The sequence below is a fragment of the Orcinus orca genome, chromosome 9 (genome assembly GCF_937001465.1).
Source record: "Orcinus orca chromosome 9, mOrcOrc1.1, whole genome shotgun sequence".
NCBI lineage: Eukaryota > Metazoa > Chordata > Mammalia > Artiodactyla > Delphinidae > Orcinus > Orcinus orca.
In genome coordinates, this window is record NC_064567.1 from 14,179,804 (window position 1) to 14,206,571 (window position 26,768).

The 26,768-nt window shown below is 49.7% G+C and overlaps 2 protein-coding genes across 10 annotated transcripts in view; one reads left to right on the plus strand and one right to left on the minus strand.

Annotated features, from left to right (window-relative positions):
* KLRG2 (killer cell lectin like receptor G2) overlaps window positions 1-26,768 on the plus strand; it is a 63,266-nt gene that overhangs the window by 26,508 nt on the left and 9,990 nt on the right. For 2 of the 9 annotated variants that reach the window (XM_049715092.1, XM_033432350.2), the window contains 3 exons: window positions 6,134-6,235; window positions 14,596-14,699; window positions 15,176-16,419. In XM_049715092.1, the coding sequence (XP_049571049.1) occupies window positions 6,134-6,235; window positions 14,596-14,699; window positions 15,176-15,571 (602 nt within the window). In that variant the 3' untranslated portion in view covers window positions 15,572-16,419. Of the gene's footprint in view, window positions 1-122; window positions 1,665-6,133; window positions 6,236-6,962; window positions 7,109-12,275; window positions 12,396-14,595; window positions 14,700-15,175; window positions 16,420-26,768 lie in introns of those variants that run through there. The other 7 variants (XM_033432355.2, XM_033432354.2, XM_049715093.1 and 4 more) reach the window with 6 other exon arrangements.
* The window catches only part of LUC7L2 (LUC7 like 2, pre-mRNA splicing factor), a 66,018-nt gene continuing 62,484 nt past the window's right edge, over window positions 23,235-26,768 (minus strand). Inside the window, exon 10 of the mRNA XM_049715095.1 lies at window positions 23,235-24,898. Coding sequence (XP_049571052.1) covers window positions 24,820-24,898 — 79 coding nt within the window. The 3' untranslated portion in view covers window positions 23,235-24,819. The remainder of the gene's footprint in view (window positions 24,899-26,768) is intronic.

The window sequence follows — 26,768 nt, forward strand, 5'->3', positions numbered from 1 at the left end:
GCGGAGGAACCTCACCCGGCCTCTCTGGCGTAGAGTCGGTAACTTTTGGTCTACGTAATTATAATCCAACTTGTTGGCAGTAAAAGAATAAAACCGCTATTCTCCCTCCCCGACCCTCCAAGAACTTTCCCGTTCGCTCTTGGTGTGCGCAGCGTCTTTGAGAAGTAGAGGTGGAAGGAATTCCAGGCGAGGGGAGGTCTTTCAGGATCACGTGACGGCGGTGGCGGCCCGGCAGCACCGCGGTCTCCCGACTCCTTGCTTCGGCTCGCCGATCTCTCGCAGGTCCAGACTCCCTTTTTCCCTCCCGTATATTGAGGACCAGTTGACCCCTAACACTCATCCATTCATCAGCTACTGCTGCTACTGCGTGGGGACTTCGGGCCAGACTGTGCTAGGGTGTGTGTGAGTTTTTTTGTTGCCGCGTGGCGGGTGGCGACTTGCAGGGAAGAAGAAAGAGCCTGAAAAATACAAAAATCCTGGACAAGGAACCAGAAGGGAGTGGCTGGTGAACTTGAGGGCATGGGAAAGCTTCCTGCAGCTAAAGCCCTGAAAGCTGAGTAGGAGTTGGGGGTGGTAGCGCGCCTTCTGGCTGGAGGGCCTAGAGGCCTCCCCAGCAGACAACCTGCTGAAAGCTTGACCGGTTGAGAGGAGACCGGTCAGCTAGACAGGCTCCAAACCCCGAGGGCCTCTATGCCAGGGGTTCTTAGACATGGTAGAGTTCAGGGGCTCTAATCACGCGGGGACTTTTGCAAAGTTGGGTGTGAGCACATTTTCTGCACGAGAGGTGTATCGTTTTCTGGTGCTGCTGTAACAAATTGGCACAAACTTAGAGGCTTAAAATGGCACTAATTTATTATCTTGCAGTTCTGTAAGTCTGAAGTCTGATATGGGCTCAAGAGACTAAAGGCCAGATGGCAGGGCTGTGATCCCTGCTGGGGGCCCTAGGAGATGATTGTTTCCTTGCCTTTTCTAGCTTCTGAGGGCGATTGAGTTCCTTAGCTCATGGTCCTCTGTATATTCAAAACCAACCAGGACTTCCCTGATGGCGCAGTGGTTAAGAATCCGCCTGCCAATGCAGGGGACACGGGTTCGGGCCCTGGTCCGGGAAGATCCCACATGCTGCGGAGCAAATAAGCCCGTGCACCAGAACTCCTGAGCCTGCAAGCCGCAACTACTGAGCCCACGTGCCACAACTACTGAAGGCCGCGCGCCTAGAGCCCGAGCTCCGCAACAAGAGAAGCCACCGCAATGAGAAGCCCACGCACCACGACGAAGAGTAGCCCCCGTTCGCTGCAACTAGAGAAAGCCCGTGCGCGGCAACGAAGACCCAACGCAGCCAATAAAAAAGAGAAAAACCAGCCAGTGTCAGGCTGAACCTTTCCACTGCCATCTCTGGGGCTCTCCTGTCCTTTTGCCTCCCTCTTCCATTTATGAGGACCCTTGTGATCACATTGGACCCACCCAGAAATTCGGTACAGTCTACCCATCTCAAGGTCAGCAGATAAGCAACCTCAATTCCATCTGCAGCCTTAATTCCTCTGTGCCTTGTAACCTAACATATCCACAGGTTCCAAGGATTAAGACGTGGACTTCTTTAGGAGGACATTATTCTGTCCACCACAATGAGTCTGTAGCTTTTTTTAACAAATAAATTTGTTTATTTTATTTATTTACTTTTGGCTGTGTTTGGTCTTCGTTGCTGCGTGCGGGCTTTCTCTAGTTGTGGTAAGCGGAGGCTACTCTTTGTTGCGGTGCGCAGGCTTCTCATTGCGGTGGCTTCTCTTGTTGCAGACCACGGGCTCTAGGCACGCGGGCTTCAGTAGTTGTGTGACGTGGGCTTCAGTAGTTGTGGCTCGCGGGCTCTAGAGTGCAGACTCAGTAGTTGTGGCGCACGGGCTTAGTTGCTCTGCGGCATGTGGGATCTTCCTGGACCAGGGCTCGAACCCGTGTCCCCTGCACTGGCAGGCGGATTCTTAACCACTGCACCACCAGGGAAGCCCAAGTTTGTAGCTTTTTTTAAATCAGATTAATAATAGGAGAGTCTGTGACTAAAAGGGTGGAATGATAAGGAAGTGAGGACTCAAGGAAGTGAGTCGTGGGGAGGTAACATGGTTGGATTTTTATTCTAGAAAGTGAGCTCTGCCAGCACTGTGGAGGAAGGTCAGGACAGGCATGAAATTGAAGGAAGGGAGACCTTAAGAGGTGATAGCACCAGTTCCGCAAGAGCCGATGAAGGTTTGATCTATGGCAGAGGTGGGAGGGAGTGTTCAAAGGTTGAATTAGAGAGTGGGGCCACTGCCCTGATGAAGATGCGCTAACAGGAAGAGTGGGGATGATTCCCGAGTTGCTGAGCTGGGTAGCTGAATGATGGATTGATTGGGTTATCCTTGCAGAATGGAGAATGGGGGAAGAGGCGTGGGAGAAATAAGCAGGTACATTTGGGAGTTCCAGGTAGTGATGTCATTTAAAGGGAGAGGAGCCAGGCTTCCCTGGCGGTCCAGTGGTTAAGACTCTGCACCCCCTGCACACCTCCATGCTGTGTAGCACAGCTGGAAAAAAAAAAAAGGAAGAGGAGCCAGCCACAGACTGGGAAAGGAAAATGTAGGTGGTAGGAAGAAAATCAGGATGCAGAGAAGCAGAAAAAGGAGAGAGTTTCTGGAAGATGTGGTCAGCAGTGTCCAGTGTCCAGGGGAGAGGCAGACTTTGGGACTGGATGGTTAGGGAGAGCTGCCACGTGGAAACAATACTCTGGACATGAGGCAGGTAACCCGGGGGTGTGGAGAGGAATGACGTCAGGGGAGGGAGATGCCGGGCAGGAAATACCGCAGGGTGCATGCAGACACTTGATGCTTTGCGCTTCCTCTCTGGGAAGTGTGGGATTAAAGAACTTTCAAGTTCCTGGCTGAAGCTTGGTCTGAGGGAGGCTGCTTGGATGAGGATCTCTGCATTGTGGTTTCTGCCTGTGGTGGCCTTTACCGCCTAGATCAAGCTGGTTACAAGAAGAGGGCACACTAGGGCACAGGCTCAGGGACTTGCCCAGGGCAGTGCGGTAATGCTGCCACCCAGCTGTTTCATGTCCCCTCCTTGTGAACCCAAGAGGGAGGAGACCACTGTGGAGAGGGTTGGAGACGTCACTGCTTTGTCTCTTCCCTTGCTTTTTGGGGCAGATGTCCCAGAGGCGCCGTCCAGGTGTAAACTGAAGAATCAAGGACTCAGGGAATGTTCTATATGGGAGCCCTCAGCCCAGAAGGGAAATTGGCTTGTGCAGAGAGCCTAAAACTGGGGGGGAGGGGCTTCCCTGGTAGCACGGTTGGTTAAGACTGTGCTCCCAGTGCAGTGGGCCCGGGTTCAATCCCTGGTCAGGGAACTAGATCCCACATGCGTGCCGCCACTGAGAGTTCCCATGCCACAACTAAGGAGCCCGCCTGCCACAACTAAGGCCCGGTGCAACCAAATAAATAAATAAATAATAATTAATTTAAAAAATAAAGAAATAAAACTGGGGAAGAGCTGGATCCTCAAATGGAGACTATTCCCCTTTAGGTGTTGGTTCAGAGTCACCTCTTCTGGTCCCCAAGGCAAGATCAGGTGTCCCTATTACATGCTCCACGGGCCCTTGTGCTGCCCAGCTCCAGCATCCCTCTTGTAAGTATGCTCCCCTGGATTCTGAGCCCCACGGGGCATGGCAGGTGACAGTCTAGCCTTTCACTGAATCTCCAGCACCTGGCACTTAAGTGCTCTGTAAATCGTTACTCAATGAGTAGCACTAACCTCAGAGTGTAAGCACATGTCAGAAGTGCTTAGTCCCATCCCCGTCTGGGGAAGGGGAGCGGCAGTTGGATCTCAGTGGTTGTCCAGCCTTGCTGCCGCCTGTCACATTGTACTCAACACATCAGGTGTGGAAGATGTGAGGAAACGGCCATCCTGACCCTGCCCTCCAGCAGTCCTCAGTCTGGGCAGGAGAAAACAAAAGCGCCTGGCAGTCTGGGATGGTGCCAGGAGGGGTACATTCAGAGGAAGAATGCTCTCAGTGCCTGGAGGAAGTGGAGCTGGGAGAGGTGATGTCCAGCATGGTCAGGCTCCGCCGGGAGAGCAGAGGCCACCGGCCGAAGTAGATGGACCTGGAGGCAGTGACACAAGCAGGCCTCTCACTGGCAGGAGCCCTTTGAGCCCCTGTGCTGAACTTTGTATTTGGAAGTTTGTATTTTATTTTTTTTAATAAATTTATTTTATTTATTTATTTATCTTTGGCTGCGTTGGGTCTTCGTTGCTGCACGCGGGCTTTCTGTGGTTGCAGCGAGCGGGGGCTACTCTTCGTCGCGGTGCGTGGGCTTCTCATTGCGGTGGCTTCTATTGTTGTGGAGCACGGGCTCTAGGCGTGTGGGCTTCAGTTGTTGTGACACGCAGGCTCCAGTAGCTGTGGCTCACGGGCTCTAGAGCTCAGGCTCAGTAGTTGTGGCACGGGGGCTTGGTAGTTATGGCTCGAGGGCTCTAGAGCGCAGGCTCAGTAGTTGTGGCACGTGGGCTTCAGTAGTTGTGCCTCACGGGCTCTAGAGTGCAGGCTCAGTAGTCGTGGCGCACGGGCTTAGTTGCTCTGCGGCATGTGGGATTTTCCCGGACCAGGGCTCAAACCTGTGTTCCCTGCATTGGCAGGCGGATTCTTAACCACTGCACCACCAGGGAAGTCCCTGTATTTTATTTTTTAAGATGCCCCCCTGCCCCAATTGGATAAACTAAGTTGCACAAAACCTGGCTCCACCCCAGCCATGGGATTTGACTAGGAGGAAGCAGAAGGTGTTTCAGTTGTGGGGTGGGAAAGGTAGTTGAAATGTAGACAATGACGATGGGATGAGCAGTGAAGAAAAGCAGCAGAGGGTGTGACCCTGGAGATGTCAATCCCAGATACAAACAGGAAATCGGGTGGTGGGTATATACAATGTCCATGGTCTTTTAAATGGAATTACTCTTTTCAAAGTAATGAAATATTTGCCACAGACTAACGCCTGCTGTTTCAGGCTTCGGGAAATACAATGATTGAGTTCTTAGGACCCTCACACTGATTATGTGGCATTCCTGACCCTCATCCCCAAGATTTGGGTGGGTCCTGGGCCCCTTGCAGCGAGGTGTTTGCTCTGATTGATTTCATGCCTGAGTCGTGGCAGAGGTCAAGTTCTGAGTGCTCAGTTACTTCAGATGGGTGTGTCTTTCCAGGTGGAAAGCTGCTTATAATTCTGGCTGTGATTAAGCATTTACTCTGTTCTACTCCTCGAGTTTTCCCCTCTGACTTCCCTGGTTACTCCATCTACAGGGCAGGATGTGGCATCGGAATGTGTTCTTTTTTTTTTTTTCTGGCCACGCAGCACAGCTTGCAGGATCTTGGTTCCCCGACCAGGATCGAACCTGGGCCCCCAGCAGTGGAAGCACAGAGTCCTAACTTCGGGACTGCCAGGGAAGTCCCTGAACATGTTCTGTCTCTGAGCCTTTGCACTCTTCCTTTCCCCTCCACAGCCTCATTCCAGCCATCTGGTCCCCTAGGTCGTTGGGCGGCTGACAACTCAATCTGTCTAGCGCTCTGCAGCCCGAAAGGCGCTCTCTGTGTGAAGCTTCGTTAGTGGCCTCCAGTGACCTGGAGAGATAGAAGAGGCAGATGTGATTCCAATGTTAAAAGGAAAACCACCAAGAACACTTGAGGGGCCCATAGAGTCAGGACTCGAACTTGAATTTGGGGGTCTGTCGAACTCTGAACCTAGCCTTCGTTCCTCTCTTGTGTGGAGTTTGATCTCCTGCTACCTTTGCCTGTTCCGTTAGCTCCCTGAGTGCGGGGCCCTTGCCCCATCCTTGGAGCTATTTGTGCCCTATGTCTAATGCACATCAGATGCTCAATACATGGTTCTTAGCCACTTTCTTTCTTGAAGAGAATCTTACGTCTTCTAGTTATTTAAGAAGTGGAATATCTTCTAGCAGTTTTCTCCGAGGTATGAGGTTTGGACCCAAATTGAGTGGATTATCCTGGTGTCTTGGGCCTGAGGGTGGGCGATGAGGTGGGCATGTTGATGGTATAGGAGTCAGCATGGTCCTGAGTTGGGACCATCTCCTAACCTGTGTCTCCTGGTTGTCCCCTCCCCTCCCGCAGGGCTGCCCATGTACATGAGGTCCCTGCGCTGGGCCCTGGCAGTCATGGCCGTGCTCCTGGCGGTGTCTACGGTGGCCATTGTGGCCCTGGCCTCGAGAGCAGGTATGGGACCTCCCCGTCCCCTCTCCTCCCCCTCTCCTCCCCTGCTCCCCCAGCAGGGTGTCTAGTCCTTCTAGCTCCTTTGTGAGAATTAGAAGAAGACACGCCCCCCACGCAGATGCAGCGTGAAGACACAGGGCTCGGTGAGCAGAGGTAAGGGAGAAGAGCCCCTTCCTTCTGTGGACACAGCCTGCACTTGGAGAGGCCTTGTGCACAAGCTGTGCAGCCTTCCCAGGGCCTGCCCTCCTTGCTTACCCCTCCAAGGCTTGCCAGTTCCATGCCTCCAGATTTGCCCCCTGATTTTTTTTTTTTAATTTATTTTTGGCTGCGTTGGGTCTTCATTGCTGCACGTGGGCTTTCTCTAGTTGCGGCGAACGGGGGCTACTCTTTGTTGCAGTGCACGGGCTTCTCATCGCGGTGGCTTCTCTTGTTGCGGAGCATGGGCTCTAGGCGAGCGGGCTTCAGTAGTTGTGGCACGTGGGCTCAGTAGTTGTGGCTCGCAGGCTCTAGAGCACAGGCTCAGTAGTTGTGGCGCACGGGCTTAGTTGCTCCGCGGCATGTGGGATCTTTCCGGCCCAGGGCTCGAACGTGTGTCCCCTGCATTGGCAGGCGGATTCTTAACCACTGCGCCACCAGGGAAGTCCGCCCCCGCCCCCCCCGATTTTTGAACATCCACACATTCAGCTCTGTACAGTTTACCCTGCACTCACTGGTGGTCTCTGTGCTGCAGGGGCCAGGTGCCAGCCATGCCCCCAGGGCTGGATGTGGTCCATGGAGCACTGCTACTACCTCTCTGCCGAAGCTGAGGCCTGGGAGGCCAGCCAGGCTTTCTGCTCAGCCCACCATGCTACCCTCCCCCTGCTGAGACACACCCAGGTGAGGAGGGGGGGAGGTGGGCAGGAGAGGGGCGTGGTTATCATTACAGATTAGATTCTCAGTACTAGAAGGAACCTCAAAGATCTAGTCCAACTCTATGTTATAGAAAAAGTCACCAAGGCCTGGAGAAATAAAGTGACATGCAGGAGGACCAGACATCAGGTCTCCAAGATGTTCAGTTTGCTCTTCATTCTAAGAAGTGGAAGTGGAGCTGGGGAGGGCTGGAGCGGAGATGCTCCCATCCAACCTGGTGACCAAGCACTTAACAGTGAGCTCAGGAACAAGTCTGTGCTGGCCGGTCTGTGGGAGAGACACACGTGTACCCTCTGAGAGGTAGTCTGGAAAATAAATTACATTTAGTGGGTATTCCAGTCAGGTATTGCTATAATAATACTGGGTAACAAATCACCCCAAAAGTCAGTGACTTAAGACAATAGGCATCTCTCTCTTGATCGCTGGTCTGTGGGAGGCCCGTGGATGGGCTAATTTGGGCTGAGTCTGGCAGGACAGCTCAGCTTCGGGATTGGCTGCACTTGGCTTGAGCCCATGGATTGGGCTTGTGTTTGCTCCATGAATCTCTCGTCCTTCTTCTTGAGAGAAACTCTTTGTAAGAAAAATGGCAGGAGGGCAAGAACTGAGAACTTCTCATGTCATATGTGCTAACATTCCGTTGGGCAAAGCAAATAACATGGCCAAGCCCAACATCAAAGGGACAGGGTAGTATAGTCCATGCCCCACTCCCACCCTGGGGGTGGAGGGGGAGGAGTGAATATTTGCTGAATAATAATCCAGTCAGTGGGTCTGAGAGTGGCTACAAAAAAGGACCTATAAACTGGATCCAAACCTTGGCTTAATTTTATCTAACTTAGGGCAGGTGCCAAGAATTTATATTAGCTGTTCTAATATGCATGAAAAAGCACCATTCTTTCAGTCAGTGCCTTAATAAACATTTACTGAGCACCTACACTGCGTTTGGCACTGGGGATCCCATGAAGAGCCACAAGAGCACAGCCTCCACCTTCATGTGACTAAGAGCAGCGAGTGAGGCAGAGAGTAATCTGGAACTCATAGAAATAGATGTTTAATTACTATATTGATCTATGCTATGAAGGGAAGGTGCACGATGCTCTGGTTATATATGACAGGAATATGTGATTGAAGGTCAAGGTGGGCAGGGCAGCGTGGACCAGAAAAAAAAAAAAAAAACCGGAAACTAAAAACTAGTTCAGGAGATGGACAGACAGCCTCCTGGAATCCTCTGTCTCCTGCTTCAGTCTGGACTGGCTGCTCACGAGGCCTGCTACCCAGCTATTGACTTGGAATTTCTTTTTACCTTCATCCTCAATATACCTTTGCCTCTTTCCTGTGTGAGATCCCGTTTCCTAGATTCCATGTCTTTTCTTGGTAAAGCACACCCTGTATAAGTTTGCTGGAAGACATTTGAGATCTTTCATGTCTAAAGATACTTTTATTCTAACCTCTCATTTGATTGATAGCTTGGCTGGGTACAGATTTCTAAGTTGGAAATAGTTTACCTCCAGAATTGTGCAGATTTTGCTCCATTGCCTTCCACCTTTTAGTCCGACCACTAAGAAGTCTCATTCACGCTGATTCCCAACCCTTTGTATGTGACTCTTACCAGCCCCCCTACCCCAAACTCTGGAAATTTTCAGGGTCTTCACCTTTGTTCTTATTCAGTGTTCTGAAATTTAACAATAATAGTCCTTTGTGGGTCTTTTTCTTCATTTTTATTTCTGCTGCCTTATTTGTAATTTTAAGAACTCTTTTTGGTTCTTCAAATGTTCCTTTTGTATGGTGTCCTGTTCCTGTTTCAAGGATGAAGCATCTTCTCTTATCTTACTGTAAATACTAATTATAGTGTTTTGGAAGTTTTCTTCTGCTCCCTGCATTATCTCTGCTTTTATGCAAGTGCTTTTTATTCTGTGCCTTGGCATTTTCCTATACCTTGCCTCTAATATTTGAGCACTTTGGGGCTTCTCAATACAAATTAGCATGTTTCTCAGCTTCCTCCCACTCCACCCTTTCCTTGAAAAATCACTAGGCTTTCTTGGGTCTGCTAAGCCAATCAGTGTTGTCCAGCTTCCAAAATTTTGTCGACATTTCTCATCTGCTGTTATCTCCTCCCATTCTTATATCCTTTTTTCCCCCTTATGTTATTATTTAAGGAAGTTCCCTTCTGTTCCTGTTTTACTAAGAGTTTTAAGCATGAATGAGTCTAATTTCATTGGATTTTTTTTGCATACATTAAGATGGTAATATCTTTTATGTTTCCTCCTTTAATCTTGTGGTTATTATTTTTTTTTTTAAATGCTTGGCCTCTTGTAATAAGGTTTATTTAGCCAGGATTTTTTTCTTCCCAAAATACTTCTGTATTTGAGTTGATAATTTTACTTAAGATTTTCTCACATATGAAATTTCATTTCCTGCCAGGTCCTAAAATCAAAGGTATTCCACCCCACACTGCAGGGAAGGCAGCTTCTGTAGTTTTCTTTTCTCTGGGAGAGTTCTCATGAAGTGGATATAAAAATCTGCTGGAGAAAATGTTTTACATGAACATGGATTATTTTATTACCAGGAATAACACATTTTTCCAAAAAACATGGGGAAATGAAAAAGATACAATGTAGATTGAAAAAAGTCGTGTGTGATCCCAATATGGTAAATATATATGCAAAGAAAACATACTGAAAGGAAGTATATTAATAGCGGTTATCACTGGAGTCAAGATTACGAGCGATTATTTTCCTTCTTCTTTAAAGCTTTTTAAAATTGTCTAAATGTCCTACAAATAGTATGCACTATGATTAGGGGGAAATACTAGAGTAATGGTAGCCCATGGAGGCAAGAGATCAGAATATAATGTTTTCTGCCCAACCCAGCCTGGTTGCATCTACAAAATGAAGGCCAGTGGGAACTTGGTGAGTCCCTAGAGAGTCTCTGCCTGGACCCGACGAGGGGGGCGAGCTGGGCAGGGACTTAGCGGCCCATCTCCTGAGTCAGACCCACTGAGCACAGCAAGTGTCATCAGAAAACTGGTGAAGTAAAAGTTCCCTGCCCTCGGGCCTCTCATCAGACAGGTTCAGTCCACCATGACCTCGGACATCGGCTGAACAAATGGCCTCCCTGTGGCTGGGGGTCCTCAAAGGGGAGATGAGCTGAACTACCCACATCGCAAACGGAGCTTGAATTCTTTTAAAACTAAGCAAACAGGATCAATCATTTGTAACACAAGTATATATTCAGAAAATATATCACAAAGTTTGGATAAGCTTTTTCCAAAAAGGAGCTTCCAAAAAGCCCCTTGCAAAAAGACCAAAGTGAAGATTTGGGTCTCAGGCAGTTGAAATCCAGAATATGACGACTGTGGAGCTCTGGAGTCCTGCTGAGTTCTGGACAAGGGCCAGAAGCTGCAGGAGGCACCAAGGCAGGTATGGGGAAGAGCAGCGGAGGACAGGCTGGCCGCTGGCAGAGGGCTGGGCCGCTGGCAGAGGCCAGGCTCCACGAGCTGGGATGCGAGACCCCAGGGACACGCCAAGGTGCCAGTAGTACACGCAGCCCCAGGATAGACATGTCTCGTCCTCCCCAGGAGGTTAGAGGAAAGGAGAAAGTTTCAGTGCCTCTGTGCCGTCAGTCATTAGACTCACTGGCCATTGCTTTAAGATCAGCTTTGTTTTGCAGGGTCGGGGAAGGAAGAAGCTTCCTGAAATGTACACATTGACTGTAAGCCACGTTTTGAGTGCAGAAAGATGAAAACACGAATAAATATCATAGGATTCAGAAAATTAAGTAGTTTAAAACATTTAAATATTAAAGCAGAAATGTTTGAAGGCAGAAAGTAGAATGGTGGTTGCCAAGGGGAGGGGGAAATGGGAGTTGTATAGTGGGTGCAAAGTTTCAGTTGGGGAAGATGAAAAAGTTTTGGAGATGGGGGTGGGCGATAGTCCCACAACAGTGCGAATGAACCTAGCGCCACTGAATTATACACTTAAAAATGGTTGAAATGGTAAACTTTATATATATATTTTACCACAGTTTTTTACTTTTTTTTTTTTTTTTTTTGCGGTACGCGGGCCTCTCACTGCTGTGGCCTCTCCCATTGCGGAGCACAGGCTCTGGACGCGCAGGCTCAGCGGCCATGGCTCACGGGCCCAGCCGCTCCGCGGTCTTCCCAGACCGGGGCATGAACCCGTGTCCCCTGCATCGGCAGATGGACCCTCAACCACTGCGCCACCAGGGAAGCCCTACCACAGTTTTTTAAAAAGAAATGTATGAAAGGATGGAAAACAATTTACCTTAATTTTAATATGTAAAGTATGAGATTTCAGGTAAATTCTGCTCAGGATCACGTTCCCCTCCCCCCACGTTGGTGGCAAAGTTGGAGATGCACCAGCTGGAGTAGATGGAGGCCCCAGATACCTGTGCCATTACGGAGCAGTCCTTTGAGCCATAAATCACACAGAAGTTTCTAGAATTTACTTATATCTCCAGGCAATGCTTTTCCCACACCATAATTTTTGCTAACAATGGGAACAGGTTAATGGTGTCTGAGCTGCAAGGAAAAAGACGGAATGGAGTGGGTGGAGCTGGGTGGGGACAGGCCATGGCTCCTGTCACCAGGAGGCCCAGAGGGAGAGCCGCATGGCCTGGGGCTAGGACAGAGAGAAGGGAAGGATCACCTTGGCAATGCCAAGGCATCAAATGAGGTCACATATGTTAGAGTCAGACACGAAGCTTTGTACACCATCCAGCGGACTGGAGGCGCCTCATTTAATGAGTGTGTACTACATGCCCTTGGCTGTGTGCACAAAACATCTCCCCATTTTACAGAGGACCATACTGAAGCTCTGAAAGGTCGGGTAACTTAACTAGGGTCACTTAGCTTGCAAGTCACAGGACCAGAATTTGAATGTGGGGTGGCCTAGCCCCAAAGCTCTACTCTGCAGTGATAGCCCCCTTCTCGGCCCTGGGAGGAGCTCCAAGCTCTGGTTTGTCTTCCCGATCAGGCAGCTGATTGCTGCCAGGAGGTCGGGGCTGGCCAGCAGGAGCCCCGAGTCTGCTGCAGCCACGGCAGTGAGATGCTTGGAGCTGCTGTGCCCTCTGACTCGCAGCTCAAACCCAGCCCAGTTCCTTCTCATCCCTTCCAAAGCTCCCACCCAACCCTGCCCAAGGGCCCCAGCCTGTGGAGTCCAGCCAGAGAGGAAATGACCAGCCCAGGAGAGGCTGTACGTGCGCCTGATGCAGTCTGGCCTTTGGGATTTCAGAAGGGGTAAGGTTGGCACCCTTCAGTCTGGAAGTTCCTTCTGGCTCTTCTCCCAGCTGTTGACCAGCTGATGTTCTCTTGAACGTCTACACCAACACCTCTGGGAGCAGGGCTGGCCTGACAGCCCGATTGTTACCTGTGGCCCTTGCTGGTTATTGGCAGTGACCCAGGGGAGGGGGGCCAGTTTTGTTGAGCTGGTCTACTATGTGCTGGGCTGTCGTGGTCAGTGGTGAATAGGGCAGGCACCCGGCGCTCACCAAGTTCACTGTCTGATACAGAAAACTGACAAGGAAGCCAGCCAGCCAAATGCCACACACCATGCTCTAAACTGTGAAGGTTGTGGCAGCCCAGGGGAGGGGGTCAGAATGGTGTCCCTACAGGAAGTGACCTTTAAACTGAGACCTCAAGGACAAATAGGAGTGTCACCAAGGGGATGGGCATCACGTGGTGCTTGCTTTCTCATCCCCAGGGTTAAATATAGAGGTTTTGTCTCTGTCAACATAAACACTTTCCTAGGGAAGAACTGAACATACATCAGATTTATGTCGCTTCTCATCACTAACGCGAATGTGTGCTGCTCGGCGTGGGCTCGCTGGCGTGGTCTGCTTTTTTCCACTCGGCGTGGTTTTGTATCTACGTTTCCTTGCGTAACTGCATCTTCCGTGTGCTCATCATCTTTAACAGCTCTGTGAGTTTCCATCATGTTGATGTCCCAGAATCTGCCTAGTTATTTCCTGACTGCAGAGCATTTGGGTGGTTTCCATTTTTTCTTTACAAAGAGCAGTGTGATAATTTTGCGAAAGTTCATTTTCTCCCCTTTATGTACTTGGATTTCTTCCCCAAAGTGGAATTACCCGTCCGAGCAATAGGAACTGTGTTGCCACTCTTTTTTTGTAGCACAGATTATGTTCTGGAAAGACTGGGCTGGTGTGGACCACTGTCCCCACCTCTATCCACCAGTCCCCTGCACCAGGACTTACAATATTGAAACATCTTTTTCCAAGTTGAAACTTTTTAAATACAATTTTTTGCTTTAATTCATTACTAAAAATAAGATGACGCTGGGGACAATTATTTAAAAGAAAAAAGCATCTCCACTAGCTCTCTAACATACTTGTTTTGCTTTTTGTTGTTTCTCGTGTGTCTGCGCCCATGTGCGTACACATTTTTTCATTCTTATAATCATGCCACAACTTTATTTATTTATTTTTTTTAATAAATTTATTTATTTTATTTTTATTTATTTTTGGCTGCGTTGGGTCTTCGTTGCTGCGCGCGGGCTTTCTCTAGTTGCGGCGAGCGGGGACTCCTCTTCATTGTGGTGCGCGGGCTTCTCATTGCAGTGGCTTCTCTTGTTGTGGAGCACAGGCTCTAGGTGCGTGGGCTTCAGTAGCTGTGGCACACGGGCTCAATAATTGTGGCTCACGGGCTCTAGAGCGCAGGCTCAGTAGTTGTGGCGCATGGGCTTAGTTGCTCCGTGGCATGTGGGATCTTCCCAGGCCAGGGATCGAACCCGTGTCTCCTGCATTGGCAGGCGGATTCTTAACCACTGCGCCACCAGGGAAGTCCATGCCACAACTTTACTTCAGCTTTTTCACTTACTATAACCCTTCATGTACTATGACTTTTCCCCATGTTGCCCCAGGGACTTCATACTCACCCTTATTTTGAATGGTCTTCATAATACTTCCGGAATGAATGCAATGTAGTTTATGCTCTTGCTGGCGACTGCATTGTTGACCATCTGCTCCCTGGCCGCCTCTGCAGCCTAACCAACCCTAGCGCTCTTCTCCTGCCCAGTGAGGCTACTTGCTGTTTGTCACCTGGATTGCTTTGTAGGCTCCCAGCTTTGCTCATGCCCTTCACCCCCTCTTCTCCGAGCTGCCTCGTTTCTCTGTCCGCTCAGTACCCATCGTGCATTGCTCGTGGGGATGGGCGATCACGTCCTGTCTCCCCTTGGGGAGGGCTGAGATGGGATTGCCCCCATTTCTGGTCCTCAGTCCTGAGCACAGTGCCTGTCAACCAGCAAGCACCTAATACAGCTCCCCAATTCCTGGTGTTTGGGGAGGGATGAGTCGCTTCTCTAGCTTGTGGAACTGGGAACTTGCAGAAACCTGGGATGGGGGATGGGGTAGGGGGACGGAAGCCCCAGGTGAGCCGTATCAGTGGCCCGAGAAGAATGACGAGCTGCTTTTCTCTCTCTCAGGACTTCCTGAGCAGATACCCAGTCACCAAGTACTCCTGGGTGGGGGCCCGACGAGGCCCCCAGGGCTGGCACTGGATCGATGGGACCCCTCTGCCACCCCAGCTGTGAGTGACCGTGGGCCTGGGTGGGCGGCCCCTCTGTCCCCAACACGCTAGCATTGGGCCCCCAGGGTGACCCACGTGATACCACAGCAGGCGCCAAAGGGGCTGGAGGCCTTCCCCTCCACGTGTCGCCAGGTTCACCCCCCTGCACCACCCCCAGCCTAGGATGTCCCTTGGTTTCATTTAGTCCTCATCACCCCATCCCTTGTTTGGGTCCCACGCATTCACCCAAGAAGGACTGTCACCATGTTCTATGGATAAGGGGAGTGCTGCTCAGAGAGGTTTGGTGGTTTGCCCAGGGCCACACAGCTGACTCCCTGGGGCAAGAGGCGGGGCACATCATCATAACTCCTGCCTCAGAGCTCTTTCCAGACCCCCCGGGCTCCATGCAGCGATCCCAGCGGTACCCAGGCAGCGGGCACAAGGGCTGGGAGGGCCCGTCAGCCTGAGTACCTTCCCTTCCTCTCGCCCTTCCCCAGACTCCCGGAGGAAGACCAGCAAGAACCGGATCTCAACTGCGGGGGCCTGGAGGGAGGCAAGTTCGTGGCTTCGGACTGTGCCTCCCCCAGACCCTGGGTCTGCGCCAGGGGGACCAAGTGACTTGGGTCCTGCCCGCCCTGAGCCTGCTGGGGGAGGCCAGGCTGAGAGCCGGGGCAGCCTCCTCCCCGGACCCAGGCCTCCAGGTCTCCCGGCTCTGCTCAGTGGCCCCGCCTCGGCGAAGCAGGGAGCGGACTCCTGGCGCAGGGAGGTCGCATCCGCGGGGAAGGAGACGTTCTGCGGCCCCGCGGCTGAGCGCCCATTTGAGTGTCCAGCTGCTGAAGCGGATTTGTTCTGTGACCTTGTGGGTTTTTTTGGTTTTGGGTTTTTCCTTCTGAGCCTCAGTTTCTCCCTCATTAAAACGGCCACTTCTCATTCTCCCACTTACCTGCCTAGTCACAGGTGTGCACCCTTTCAGGCCTAGAGAGACAAAAAGGATGAACAGTCACAGGTGATCCCAACCTGGCTTCTCATCGAGCCCAGGAAGTGAGTCTCCCATTTCGTGGCCTTGGGATTTGGCAGCGATGACATTATTGCTACAAAGGCCACTTCCAGGCGGCCACGCACGCCGACAGCATCCAGAGGGCAGCGCGCGAGACGTGGCCACCCCGGAGGAGAGAGGAAGGAGGGTCCTGTCCCCACCCCGGCGTTGGCAGCGAGTAAGGTTCTTTGCGGTGACTGGCGTGTGGGACTGGCGGGGCGTCCGGCCAGCTGATGCCCAAGGCTGGGAGGACGCAGAGAGGACACACCCCCTCTTGGCCGGCGAAGCCACCACAAAGCTTGGGGTCCGAGGGAGAAAGGAAATCAGAAATGTGGGGAGGCGTGAGGCTGCTCTTCCTGCCACAACTGTGAGGACCCCAGCCTGAAGGTGTCTCCCACTGAGGTTCAGTGAAGGGCCTCCGGCCTGGAGGGAGTGGCAGCAAGGTGGGGGGAGGGTTTGCTTAGCCTCCAGCCTGGAGAGACTTCCTCAAAGGACAGGAGACTGACTGTACCGGCCTCTGGTCGTGGTGCCAGTCATGTGCAAACCAGCCTTCCTCTTTAAAGGCAGACCAGGTGTCCAGCTCCTCAAAGAAACCTCTACTGGTCCATTTGAACTAAGAGCTTGTACAGAGTGCGGGGCTGCCCGGGAGAAAGGGATGGAGAGTGCTAAGAGCACACCTGACAGGCAATAAAAATCTTAGACGCACTCTGGTGTTTCTCACGGCTTTCTTCTTATTTCAACTACAGATTAACCCCAGAGCTTGATGACATGTTCAGGTTGAACTCGCTTCAAAGCCCTTCTCAGCGAACGTCCGGGTCTGGTGGTGTCAGGCTGGTTTAATGTCAGCTTCAGGGCCACCGGCTTGGGGCCCTCTGGGCTCGGCGCTGTTTAGAATCGCCTGTGGAGCTTAAAAGATCCAGGTGCCCAGCGTGGGTGGTGTGATGCTGGGGCCTGGAAATCAGAGTTTTTCAGCTTCAGTTGGTGGGGAAGGGGAGTAAGAGAGTGACCTTTGACCTGCCGAAGTAGGAAGCTCCTAGTTACTGTCCAAAGTTGGCAAACGAAGGAATAGCAGTGTGCACTTATTATTTAGAAATGTGGAGACAAATACTAGAAGAGATGGCAAAAATCATTTAAAGTGGTTGCCTTAAAACTAATCTGATGCCTATAGAAGTCAGGACAGTAGTTATCTTGGTCTGGGGGAGGAGTATTAACTGGGCAGGGGGACCAGGGAATATTCAGGGGTGCTGGAATGCTCTAGACCTTGATCTGGGTGGAGCTGGGTACATACGTAAAAATTCATCAAGCTATATACCTAAGCTTAAAACACTTAAATGCCTATCTCCAAGGAACAGGAGCGAGGTTACAGGAGTAGTGAGGTTTTTCTTCTTTTTCTTAATATACCGCCTTTAGTACTATTAACATAAAACCATATTCACTTTTTTTAAATACCCATATTCATGTACTACTTCGATAAAAAGAGAAATTATATTTTTTGCAAGGTCCAAAAGATTCTGACATGCAGCCTGGCTTGAGAACGATGAGCTTCAGAGAGCATTCCTGTGACTGCCTTTTCTTATAACCTGTCATTATTTCTTTCACCGAGGTACATTTTCACAAGTTGCAGCCTCGCCTCACCTTCCGAGCGTGTCTTTCCCTTTCTACTAAATGGAAGCTGGACAGGTTCCACAGCAGGCTGGTCTGCGTGGAATTCCTCTGCGTAATTTTTCTAGTTTCTTTTTCCACCAGGCACTGCCAACGGCTGTTGTCTGAAATCCACACTAATAACGTTGCCCCCAGTACCGGTTTGTTTTATGGAGCTTTGGAGAACTGCCTCTGACACAGGCTGGCCCAGCAGCTCACAGCGGCCTCCGAGGTTACAGCTATGGACACCTCGTTTGTGGAAGAGTCACCTGTGTGGAGCACACACCTCATCCTGAGATTGGGCACAGGGAGCGACCCCCAAGTCAGGTTTTTACCAGCTTTTCTGGTAATTCTGATGCAGACAGTCTGCAAACCACATTTTGAGAAACGCTGTCTAAAAGAGCCCGTATTGCCCCCAGGGAAAAAAAAATAGTGTGTAGATATTTTGTCAACTTCACTGAGGTAAGAAAATGCACCCATCTCAGGAGTACCTTTTGACAACTGTTGGCACCCGTGTAACCACTGCCAATCAAGATGTGGAGTAGTTCCAACACTGCAGATAGTTCCCTCGTGTCCCTTTGTGGTCAATGTTCTCTTCTCCCTAATCTCCAACCCCAGGCAAATTTGCATTCTGTGTCTGCAGATTAACTTCAGCTTGTTCTAGGATTTCACAGAATAGTCATTAAACGTACTCTTTTGTGTCTGCTTGTTTAGCTTAGCACCAGGTTTTAGAGACTCGTTCAGGTTGCCCCAGGTATCGGTAATAGCTCCTTTCTTTGTAGGGACAGATCACAACCTGTTTCTCTTCTCTCTAGTGGGTGATACTGCGGTTGTCTCCAGTTTGGAGCTTTTATGAATACGATGCTGTGGACATTCGGATTATCAGTCTGTGTGTGGACGTAGGCTGTCAATTTTCTTGAGCGCCTCGGAGTAGGATTACTGGGGTGTGTGGTAAGGATGTGTTTAATTTGTAAGAAACTGCCAACGTGTCTTCCAAAGTCGCTGCGCCATTTTACAGACCCGCCAGTAACATACCAGAGTTCCGGTAGCTCCACATCACCAGCATTCGGTGTTGCCAGCCTTTTCACGTTTAGACATTCTCGTGGATGTGTAGTGGTATCTCAGTGTGGTTTGCATTTGCACTTTCTTTTTTTTTTTTTTAATTATTTATTTATTTTAGCTGTGTTGGGTCTTCGTTTCTGTGCGAGGGCTTTCTCTAGTTGTGGCAAGCGGGGGCCACTCTTCATCGTGGTGCGCGGGCCTCTCACTATCGCGGCCTCTCCTATTGCGGAGCACAGGCTCCAGACGTGCAGGCTCAGTCGCTGTGGCTCACGGGCCCAGCCGCTCCGCGGCATGCGGGATCCTCCCAGACCAGGGCTCGAACCCGTGTCTCCTGCATTAGCAGGCAGACTCTCAACCACTGCGCCACCAGGGAAGCCCTCATTTGCACTTTCTTGACGACCGATGTTAACTTCTTTTCAGGTGCTCGTGGCCATTCGTATATTTTCTTTTGTGATTCTCATACTGATGGTCCAGAGCCCATATTTGGAGAACCCTGCCTAAAAGACGCATATGCCCACCAGGACAGAGCATTTTAAAAGTGATGATACAAATGGAAAAATCTAAGATCTCCCCCCAACTTTGTGAAAATTTTCAAAATACAGAGTTGAAAAAAATGACATGACAAACACCCAGCTGCTCTCTACCTAGATCTAACAACTGTTAACATTTTGCCACATTTACTCTATGTCTGTATATACAAAACTGTCAAACCATTTGAAAATGAGTTGCAGACATGAAGACACCTCACCCCTAAATACTTCAGCACACAGCTCCTAAAAATAAGAATATTCTTCTACATAGTTGCAATTCTACCATTACACTTAATGAAATTAAGTTCATATTCAATCTGTGCTCCAACTTCCCTAGTTGCTCCATTAATTTAAACAAAGGTCCAGTCAGGGTTTAAGCACTGTTAGGGGTTATCACTTGAGTCTCTTTCAACCTGGAACTTCTTCCCTGTAACATGGACTTTTTGAAAAGACCAGGCCAGTCTTGTAGAGTGACTAACATCTCGAATGTGTCTCATTTCCTGTAAACTGAAATGAGGCTTCGACTCAGTATAAACATTGAAAAAAACTATTTTTGCTGTTGTTGAAGTATAGTTGACTTAAAGTGTTAATTTCTGCTGTACAGCAAAGTGATTCAATTATACATGTATATACACACATTCTTTTTTACAATATAAACATTTTTGACAGGAGTGGTATGTGATTCACATTTCATCACCTGATAGAGCTTAACATTGATTTCAAGTAATTTGCACCAAATTTTCTCAAAAAGAAAAAATTCAGGGAGCTAAAACATGTAACTCATATATCCAAATTTGGATAAATTTGGGCGTTTCCTCTGTTATTCTCAGCTTTAGAGATAGTATAAAAGTAAAATAAGGCTATATAAAAAGGTTTTAGAAATGATACAGTTCATTTGCGCCTTTGTTGTTCCCTCCTGGGACATACCATTCACAACGTTATGCCAGGAACAGCCTCAGGCTCAGGAGCAAAGCGATGTTGGGCAACTTTGTCGTGACCTTGGGTGACCTTGGCTTCGCTCTGTTCCCTCCGTAAAATGGGCGTGATAGGATACAGCTCCCACCAGTGCCACAGTGATGCGCAAATCAAGTGAGACCAGGTGGGTCAATGTATGTCAATAATTCACTCCACGTTCGTTGAACATCAGTTGTGTTTCTGCGCCGGGTTTGTGGGAGGATGCAGAGAACAAGATCCATTCCCAGCACTTGGCCTGGCTGCCAGCGTGAGGGTGTGTTCAGGCAAAGGAATCACTGGGGATGTTGGGGGTTCTCCCTTATCTGCTCCGACCTCCTGCGCTGACTGTGGAGCAGCCGTGTGGTCTGACAGTGACCCCAGTTTGGGGGTGGAGGTGAGCAGGGATAACTTGGGAGGCAGACCTGACACATCTAAGCCACACGTGCTGGTGGCGCAGTCCCAGTCCCCTGGCCGTTGTTTGGTTCTGGAGCCCAGGCCTAAGCCAATCAGGGATGTCACTAACTCTGTTCCAAATGGGAACACGCCCCAACCGGGCCCCGGATGTGAGAAAAGCTTGCCATGCTCTTTACAGACTCAGGATGCCATGGTATTGAAACGGTGCGTGATGATGGGTCAAATCCATTCCACCTGCCTCCGGTAATGGAGGTAATTGAGGTCGTTTTAACACTTGCCTGTCTCCCAAACAGCACGTAGCCTGAACATGAAGATGTTTTGCCTGAGTTACTGTCCAGGAACTTGGAGTCTCAGATGAGCCGGTTAAGGCTGGATAGGATCACCCACCCTCCAGGGGTCACACATGGATGTCAGCTCTGTGACCTTTCACACGTGCAGAAGCCTGTAGCGTAGTTACGCCTGCGCAGAAGGATGATTCCTGCACCTTTTTCCAATCACCTTTCCCCACAAGCCCCACCCCTCACGCACCCTGCTTCTTTATTTGCCATCCTATAAATACCTGAGCCGCTCGCTTTCCCAGAGGCGAATTCGGCATCTGAGGTTTGTCCTCCCCTCGCTCCCCTCGCTCCCCTCGCTCCCCCCTCTTCCCCCTCTTCTCTCTCTCTCCTCTTCCTCTCTCTCTCCCCCCTCTTTCTCTCTCTCTCCCCTCTCTCTCTCCCCCCACTCTCTCCCCTCTTCTCTCTCTCTTTCCTCTCCTCTCTCTCTCTCCCCACTCTTTCTCTCTCTCTCTCTCCCCTCTCTCTCTGTCCCCCTCTCTCTCCCCCCTCCCCCCCCACTCTCTCTCCCCTTCTCTCTCTCTCTTTCTCCTCTCTCTCTCTCTCCCCTCTCTCCCTCTCTCCCTCTCTCCCTTCTCTCCCCTCTCGGCTGGAATAAACCCACTCTTTGCCCCAAACTTTGGCGTCTCAGCGTTTGGTTTGCTGTGCGACGGGCACGATAAACCTGGTTGGGTAAAATTCGGCGAGCCGGGCAGGAGGGGAAGTTCAGATGGACCTTTTGCTTGGGGCTTTTTGGCCCCTTGCTGGTACAGAGAGCACGTGGAAAGGTCCAAGCAGCTGCCTGGTCCATTTGTTCCACGACCGTCCCCAAATTTCCCCTGCCAGGTGCCACCGACGTTTCATTTTGCAGCAGACGGTTTTGGGTTTGGAAGACATCTTGTGGGTGAGTAACTGCGTTAAAGAAATCCAACTGTGCTTAAATTGTCCGATAATCCTGACCAGATCGTGGGCTGGGGGCCTGCCTACCTGGAGGGATTCTGGCCGACAATATAGAAGGTTACAGGTGCTGAGTTACTCTACCTGGGTTAGAGGCCCGGGGTTTTTGTCGTTGGTCTTGTTTGTGTCCCTCTGTGTCTGATTGTTTCCGTTGTTAACCTTTGACTGCTGGGGATTGAGCTTGGTGATGGTGGCAAGGACCCTTAGAAAGACTTCATTATTGTGACCACCTGGAAGCAAAGCCCTTTCAAAATGGGAAAGGTTAATTCAGTTCCCCCTTGCAGCCCTCTAGGCTGTATTTTCCAAAATTGGGAGACGTTCAGTTATGAATCCATGGAAAAGAAAGTGATGGTATTTTTTTTGGTAACACTGCATGGCCATAATATCCTTAGTCTCCTGAGCAAAATGGCCTGTAAGTGGATCCTGAATTTACAATATAATTCTGCAACTAGATTCATTTTGTAAATGAGAAAAAACATGGGATGAAGTACCTTTAGATACAATGTTTGTATCAGAATAAACCTACGCAAAGAAGATGTAAGGTTATGGTCCAACAGGAAGGGAAGGAAGGAAACCTGTTTTGCTTCATGCTATTTCAAAGGAGGATGATTTGCCATTGACCCTATGTCATGGGGGCTGTTGCCCTTTCGTTTCCACTGTCTGAGCCACAGCCTCCGGCTTGGGCCCCTCTGGTCTCTGAGGGTCGAGAAATAGGAGTGAGCTCCCCCTTCTCATACCTGCTGCTGGATTTGGCCAGGGAGCTGCCCAAACTCAGGTGGGGCAACATCCAGCAAGGCGAGTCCCCACTGGGGGTGTGGATGCTGGGACCGGGCAGCCAATGGGGTTGATCTGGGTCCACTCCCACTTTCAACTTCAGAGTTATTTAATTGTAAGAACACTATGCCAACTTACAGAGATGACCCAAAGAGAATGGAAATACCTTTTCTCATCCTTTTTTTTTTTTTTTTAAACTCCAAACCTGACCTGGGCAGATGTTCAAAATTTATTAAATACCCTTCTCACTTCAGAAGAACATAGAATGGTGCTGGATAAAGCTCGGGAGGAGGCAGATGTGCTTCATGTACACACCCCTGGCAGGCGGTGGGGGATGCTGGGAGCGTGGCTATATCAACAGGGGATCCTCATTGGGATGTGAATGTTGGGCGTAGGCCAAAACTCGAGTATGATTGAGATTGTATTCTTGCGGGATTTCAAAGAGGGATGCCCAGAGAAGCTTTAATAAAGTACAAGAGGTAAAAGGGAACCCAGATGAGGCTCTTTCAGAGTTTCTCGTATGGGTCTCTGAAGCTTAGAGGCATTATACAGATACAGAGTCTGAGGCCCCAGAGAATTTAAATATGGTTCATATGACTCTTATTGGTCAGGTTCCCCCCGCCCCGCCATATACAGAGGAAACAGAAGGTGCTCTTGGAATGCCGAGTCTCAACCTGTTGAGATTGCCTTCAGTTTCCAATGGCAGGGACCAGGCTCAGGAGAAAAGGGAACAAGAGAACGAAACAACAGGCCACTCTGCTGGCGGCTGCCTTACACAGGGAAGAGCCGGACCAAGCTGAGGACCCTACGAGGGACTTGGCAAAAGGTAGGAGGCCCCGAGCTTCTACTCGAACTGGGCAATCAGTAGTGGGATTTCTACCACCGTGAATACTGCAAACAGGAGGGACCCTGGAAAACAGACTATGCCATCCTAAGGAAGATTCTGGAAGAAGGTAAACAAGTGGCACATCAGATGGCTGAGCTACCTGAGAACGATAGGGACCCAGGGGCTCCCCTTAATCCTGCCAAGTCCATCAATATCTCGCATAGAGAACCCCCCGTGACTAGGACAGTAAGAAATCAACTTGTGGACTTTCTGATCAATACGGGGGTCACTTACTGCTTTATTATTATATTTGGCTGCATGGGGTCTTCATTGCTGTGCGTGGGCTTTCTCTAGATGTGGTGAGCTGGGGCTACTCTTCGTTGCGGTGCACAGGCTTCTCATTGCGGTGGCTTCTCTTGCTGCGGAGTACGGGCTTTAGGTGCGTGGGCTTCGGTAGTTGCAGCACAGGGGCTCAGCAGTTGCAGCACGCGGGCCCTAGAGCGCAGGCTCAGTAGTTGTGGCACAGGGGCTTAGTTGCTGTGCAACCCGTGGGATCTTCCCGGACCAGGGATCAAACCCATGTCCCCTGTATTGGCAGGTGGATTCTTAACCACTGTGCCACCAGGGAAGTCCCCCACTTACTCTGTTTTAAATATCCAGCTTTCTAAACTTTCTTTTGAGACTGTGTTTGTAAATGAGGTGTCTGGAGAAAACTTGAAAAAGCCTGGTCTCCAGCTGCTAGACTGTCAGATGGGGAAGGCTCATCTGAAGCAGCTTTCTATGTTGTTGTTGTTGTTGTTGTTTTGGTCGCATGGTTTGCGGGATCTTAGTTCCCCAATCAGGGAGTGAACCCTCGCCCTTGGCAGTGAAAGCGCCAAGGACCTAACCTCTGGACCACCAGGGAATTTCCTGAGGCAGCTTTCTATACGAGACTTACTAAATACCAGGGTTATCTTTGCACCTGGACAAATGGACATGAAAGTACCACCAGAGCAGGCTTGCACGTTGCAGGCTTTATTGTTCCAACCCCCAAAAGGATAGCCTACAGCCATTCCCAAAGGGACACTGCAGAAGGTGATTTAAAAATTTGCCCACAATATTTGGAGAAATCCGGGCAAAAGAGTTGAGGGAACTTCAACTAAACGAGGGAGCCCTGCTCCAGTATGTGGGTGATCTTTGATTGCTAGTAAGACAAAGGACATCTCAGACCAAAATATGGTTTTGGCTATGAACTTGTTGGTCGAACGAGGCTATAAGGTGTCCAAGAAAAAGGCATAGACTTCTCAGCCCTCTGTTAAACATTTGGGTTTTGAACTCTCACATGGACAGAGAGCCTTGCTCCCTGATGGAAGGGAAGCTGCAGCCAGGGTTGCAGCTCCTACTACCAGGAGACAATTTAATTACAGGACTCCTGGGAGTGTCTGGGTTCTGCTGCATTTGGATCCCCAACTTTGGACTTGTAGCAAAACCCCTTTAGGGAGCTCTTAGAGGAGGAGACGATGAACCTCTAGACTGAAATCTTGAGAGGATAAACATCCGGTGGACCAGCTCAGTCCTCAATGGACGGGACCTCCTGAGGAACGTGATGGGAAATAGAGACTGTGCTGCAGAAGGGAAGCCGCACCCCGGATCCTCATCCAAACCTCAGCTGGTTCCAGACTCCCGACACTGACTTCTCCGAGTGGGCAAGGGAACCCCTAGCAGATCTTAAGCTGTGAGAAAGAAAATAAGGTGAACAAGACTGCTGCAGTGTTGGCTTTGGTTAAGTAAAATTCTTCAGAAGGCAAGTGACTTAAATAACGTGTTAGGTTACCAGAATGATTTCTTTTGTCTCCTCGGTATTTCTGACCTCCCAGGCTTGGAAGGACAATTCAATGATTAGGCTTTCTCAGACTGGCAAAAGCAGGTAACCTCTCTACCTGTTGCCTATGTCACCCAAAACCTTTTTTTGTATTTGACCATGCTGACCCCCTTGGTTATGCCTGTCATCAATTTTTCAACCACCCCCTACCTTCACTGATACTTAGGATAAAAAGCCCTCAGATGTAACATCAGTTTAGGCTAATCAACAGAATTTCCCGTCCTCTGTTTTTTGACTTAGCTGAAATTTGGTCCTCTCCTCGTGTCCTCAGATAAAACCATCCTGGGTGTCTTCCCCCTTCAAGAGTCCACTTGGTCAGGATATTGTAGCAATCGTACTTACTTTTCCCAGCCCATGTCCCTTCCATATTTAATATCGAAGTGTTTCAGCCCAACTGGTAACGATCGAGACAGTCTAATAGGTAAAGGTAGGTCACAGATCCCTGGCTTGACGTGGGAAGTTTATCAATTTGTCTGGCATTCTGTGTGCTCCCCACCCCTGCGAAGGTACAGCTTTTTGGTTTTGATTACCAACCTCGGGCCTATGAATGCTGTGACAGCTGCCACATAGGTGCCATTTGCTTATTGGGATCAAAATGTTAACTTGATCAGGAGCAAGAGAATATTTTCAAATGAGCACTAAACAGTTTCATTACTCAAGTCCTTGTTAGGTCTACACGCCTTATCAGCAGGAAGTATCCAGGGCGGGCATTGCCATTCTTCCCTCAAGATTGAGGAATGAGGGACTTGCCGGGTGGTCCAGTGGTTAAGAAAACGCGATTCCACTGCTGGGGGCGAGGGTTCGATCCCTGTTTGGGGAACTAAGATCCCACACACTCAGTGCGGCCAATAAAAATAAAAATTAAATTTTTAATGCTTTATTTTTTTTTTAAGTTATAAAAAAAGATTGAGGAATGATCAAAAGATTTGGGGGACCGAAACGGTGCATGAGGATTAATCAAATCCACTTCACCTGCCTTCACTGATCAAGGTTGTTTTAATACTTGCATATCTTCTAAGGCCCGTAGCCTGAACAATAAGATGTGTGCGTGAGTTATTTCCCAGGAACTTGGACTCTCAACTGCATCTACTGCAGCTGAGCCGGTTAAGGCTGGTTAGGACCACCCACCCTCCAGCTGAGCATGCGTGGGTGCCTGCTCGGTGACTTTCCCAAACTACAGAGACTTATAGCTTAGTTACGCCTGCGCAGAATGATTCCCGCGCCTTCTCCCAATCACCTTTCCCCACATGCCACACACCTCAGGCCTTTTTTTTTTTATTAAAGTATAGTTGATTTTACAATGTTGTGTTAATTACTGCGGTACAGCACAGTGATTGTTATACACGTACATTTTTTATATTCTTTTCCATTATGGTTTATCATCCAATATTGAATATAGTCCTCTGTGCTATAGAGTAGGACCTTGTTGTTTATTCATTCTCTATATAAAAGCTTACGGGGAACTCCCTGGAGGTCCAGTGGTAGGGACACGGTGCTTCCACTGCAGGGGGCCTGGGTTCGATCCCTGGTCGGGGAACCAAGATCCCAAAAGCCATGCAGCACAACCAAAAAGAAAAACCAAACAGAAAGCTCATATCTCCTCACCCCAACCTCCCACTCCATCCCTCCCCCAACACCCTCACCCCGGCAACCACAAGTGTGTTCTATGTCCGTGCTTCTGTTTCATAAATAGGTTCATTTGTGTCATATTTTAGATTCCA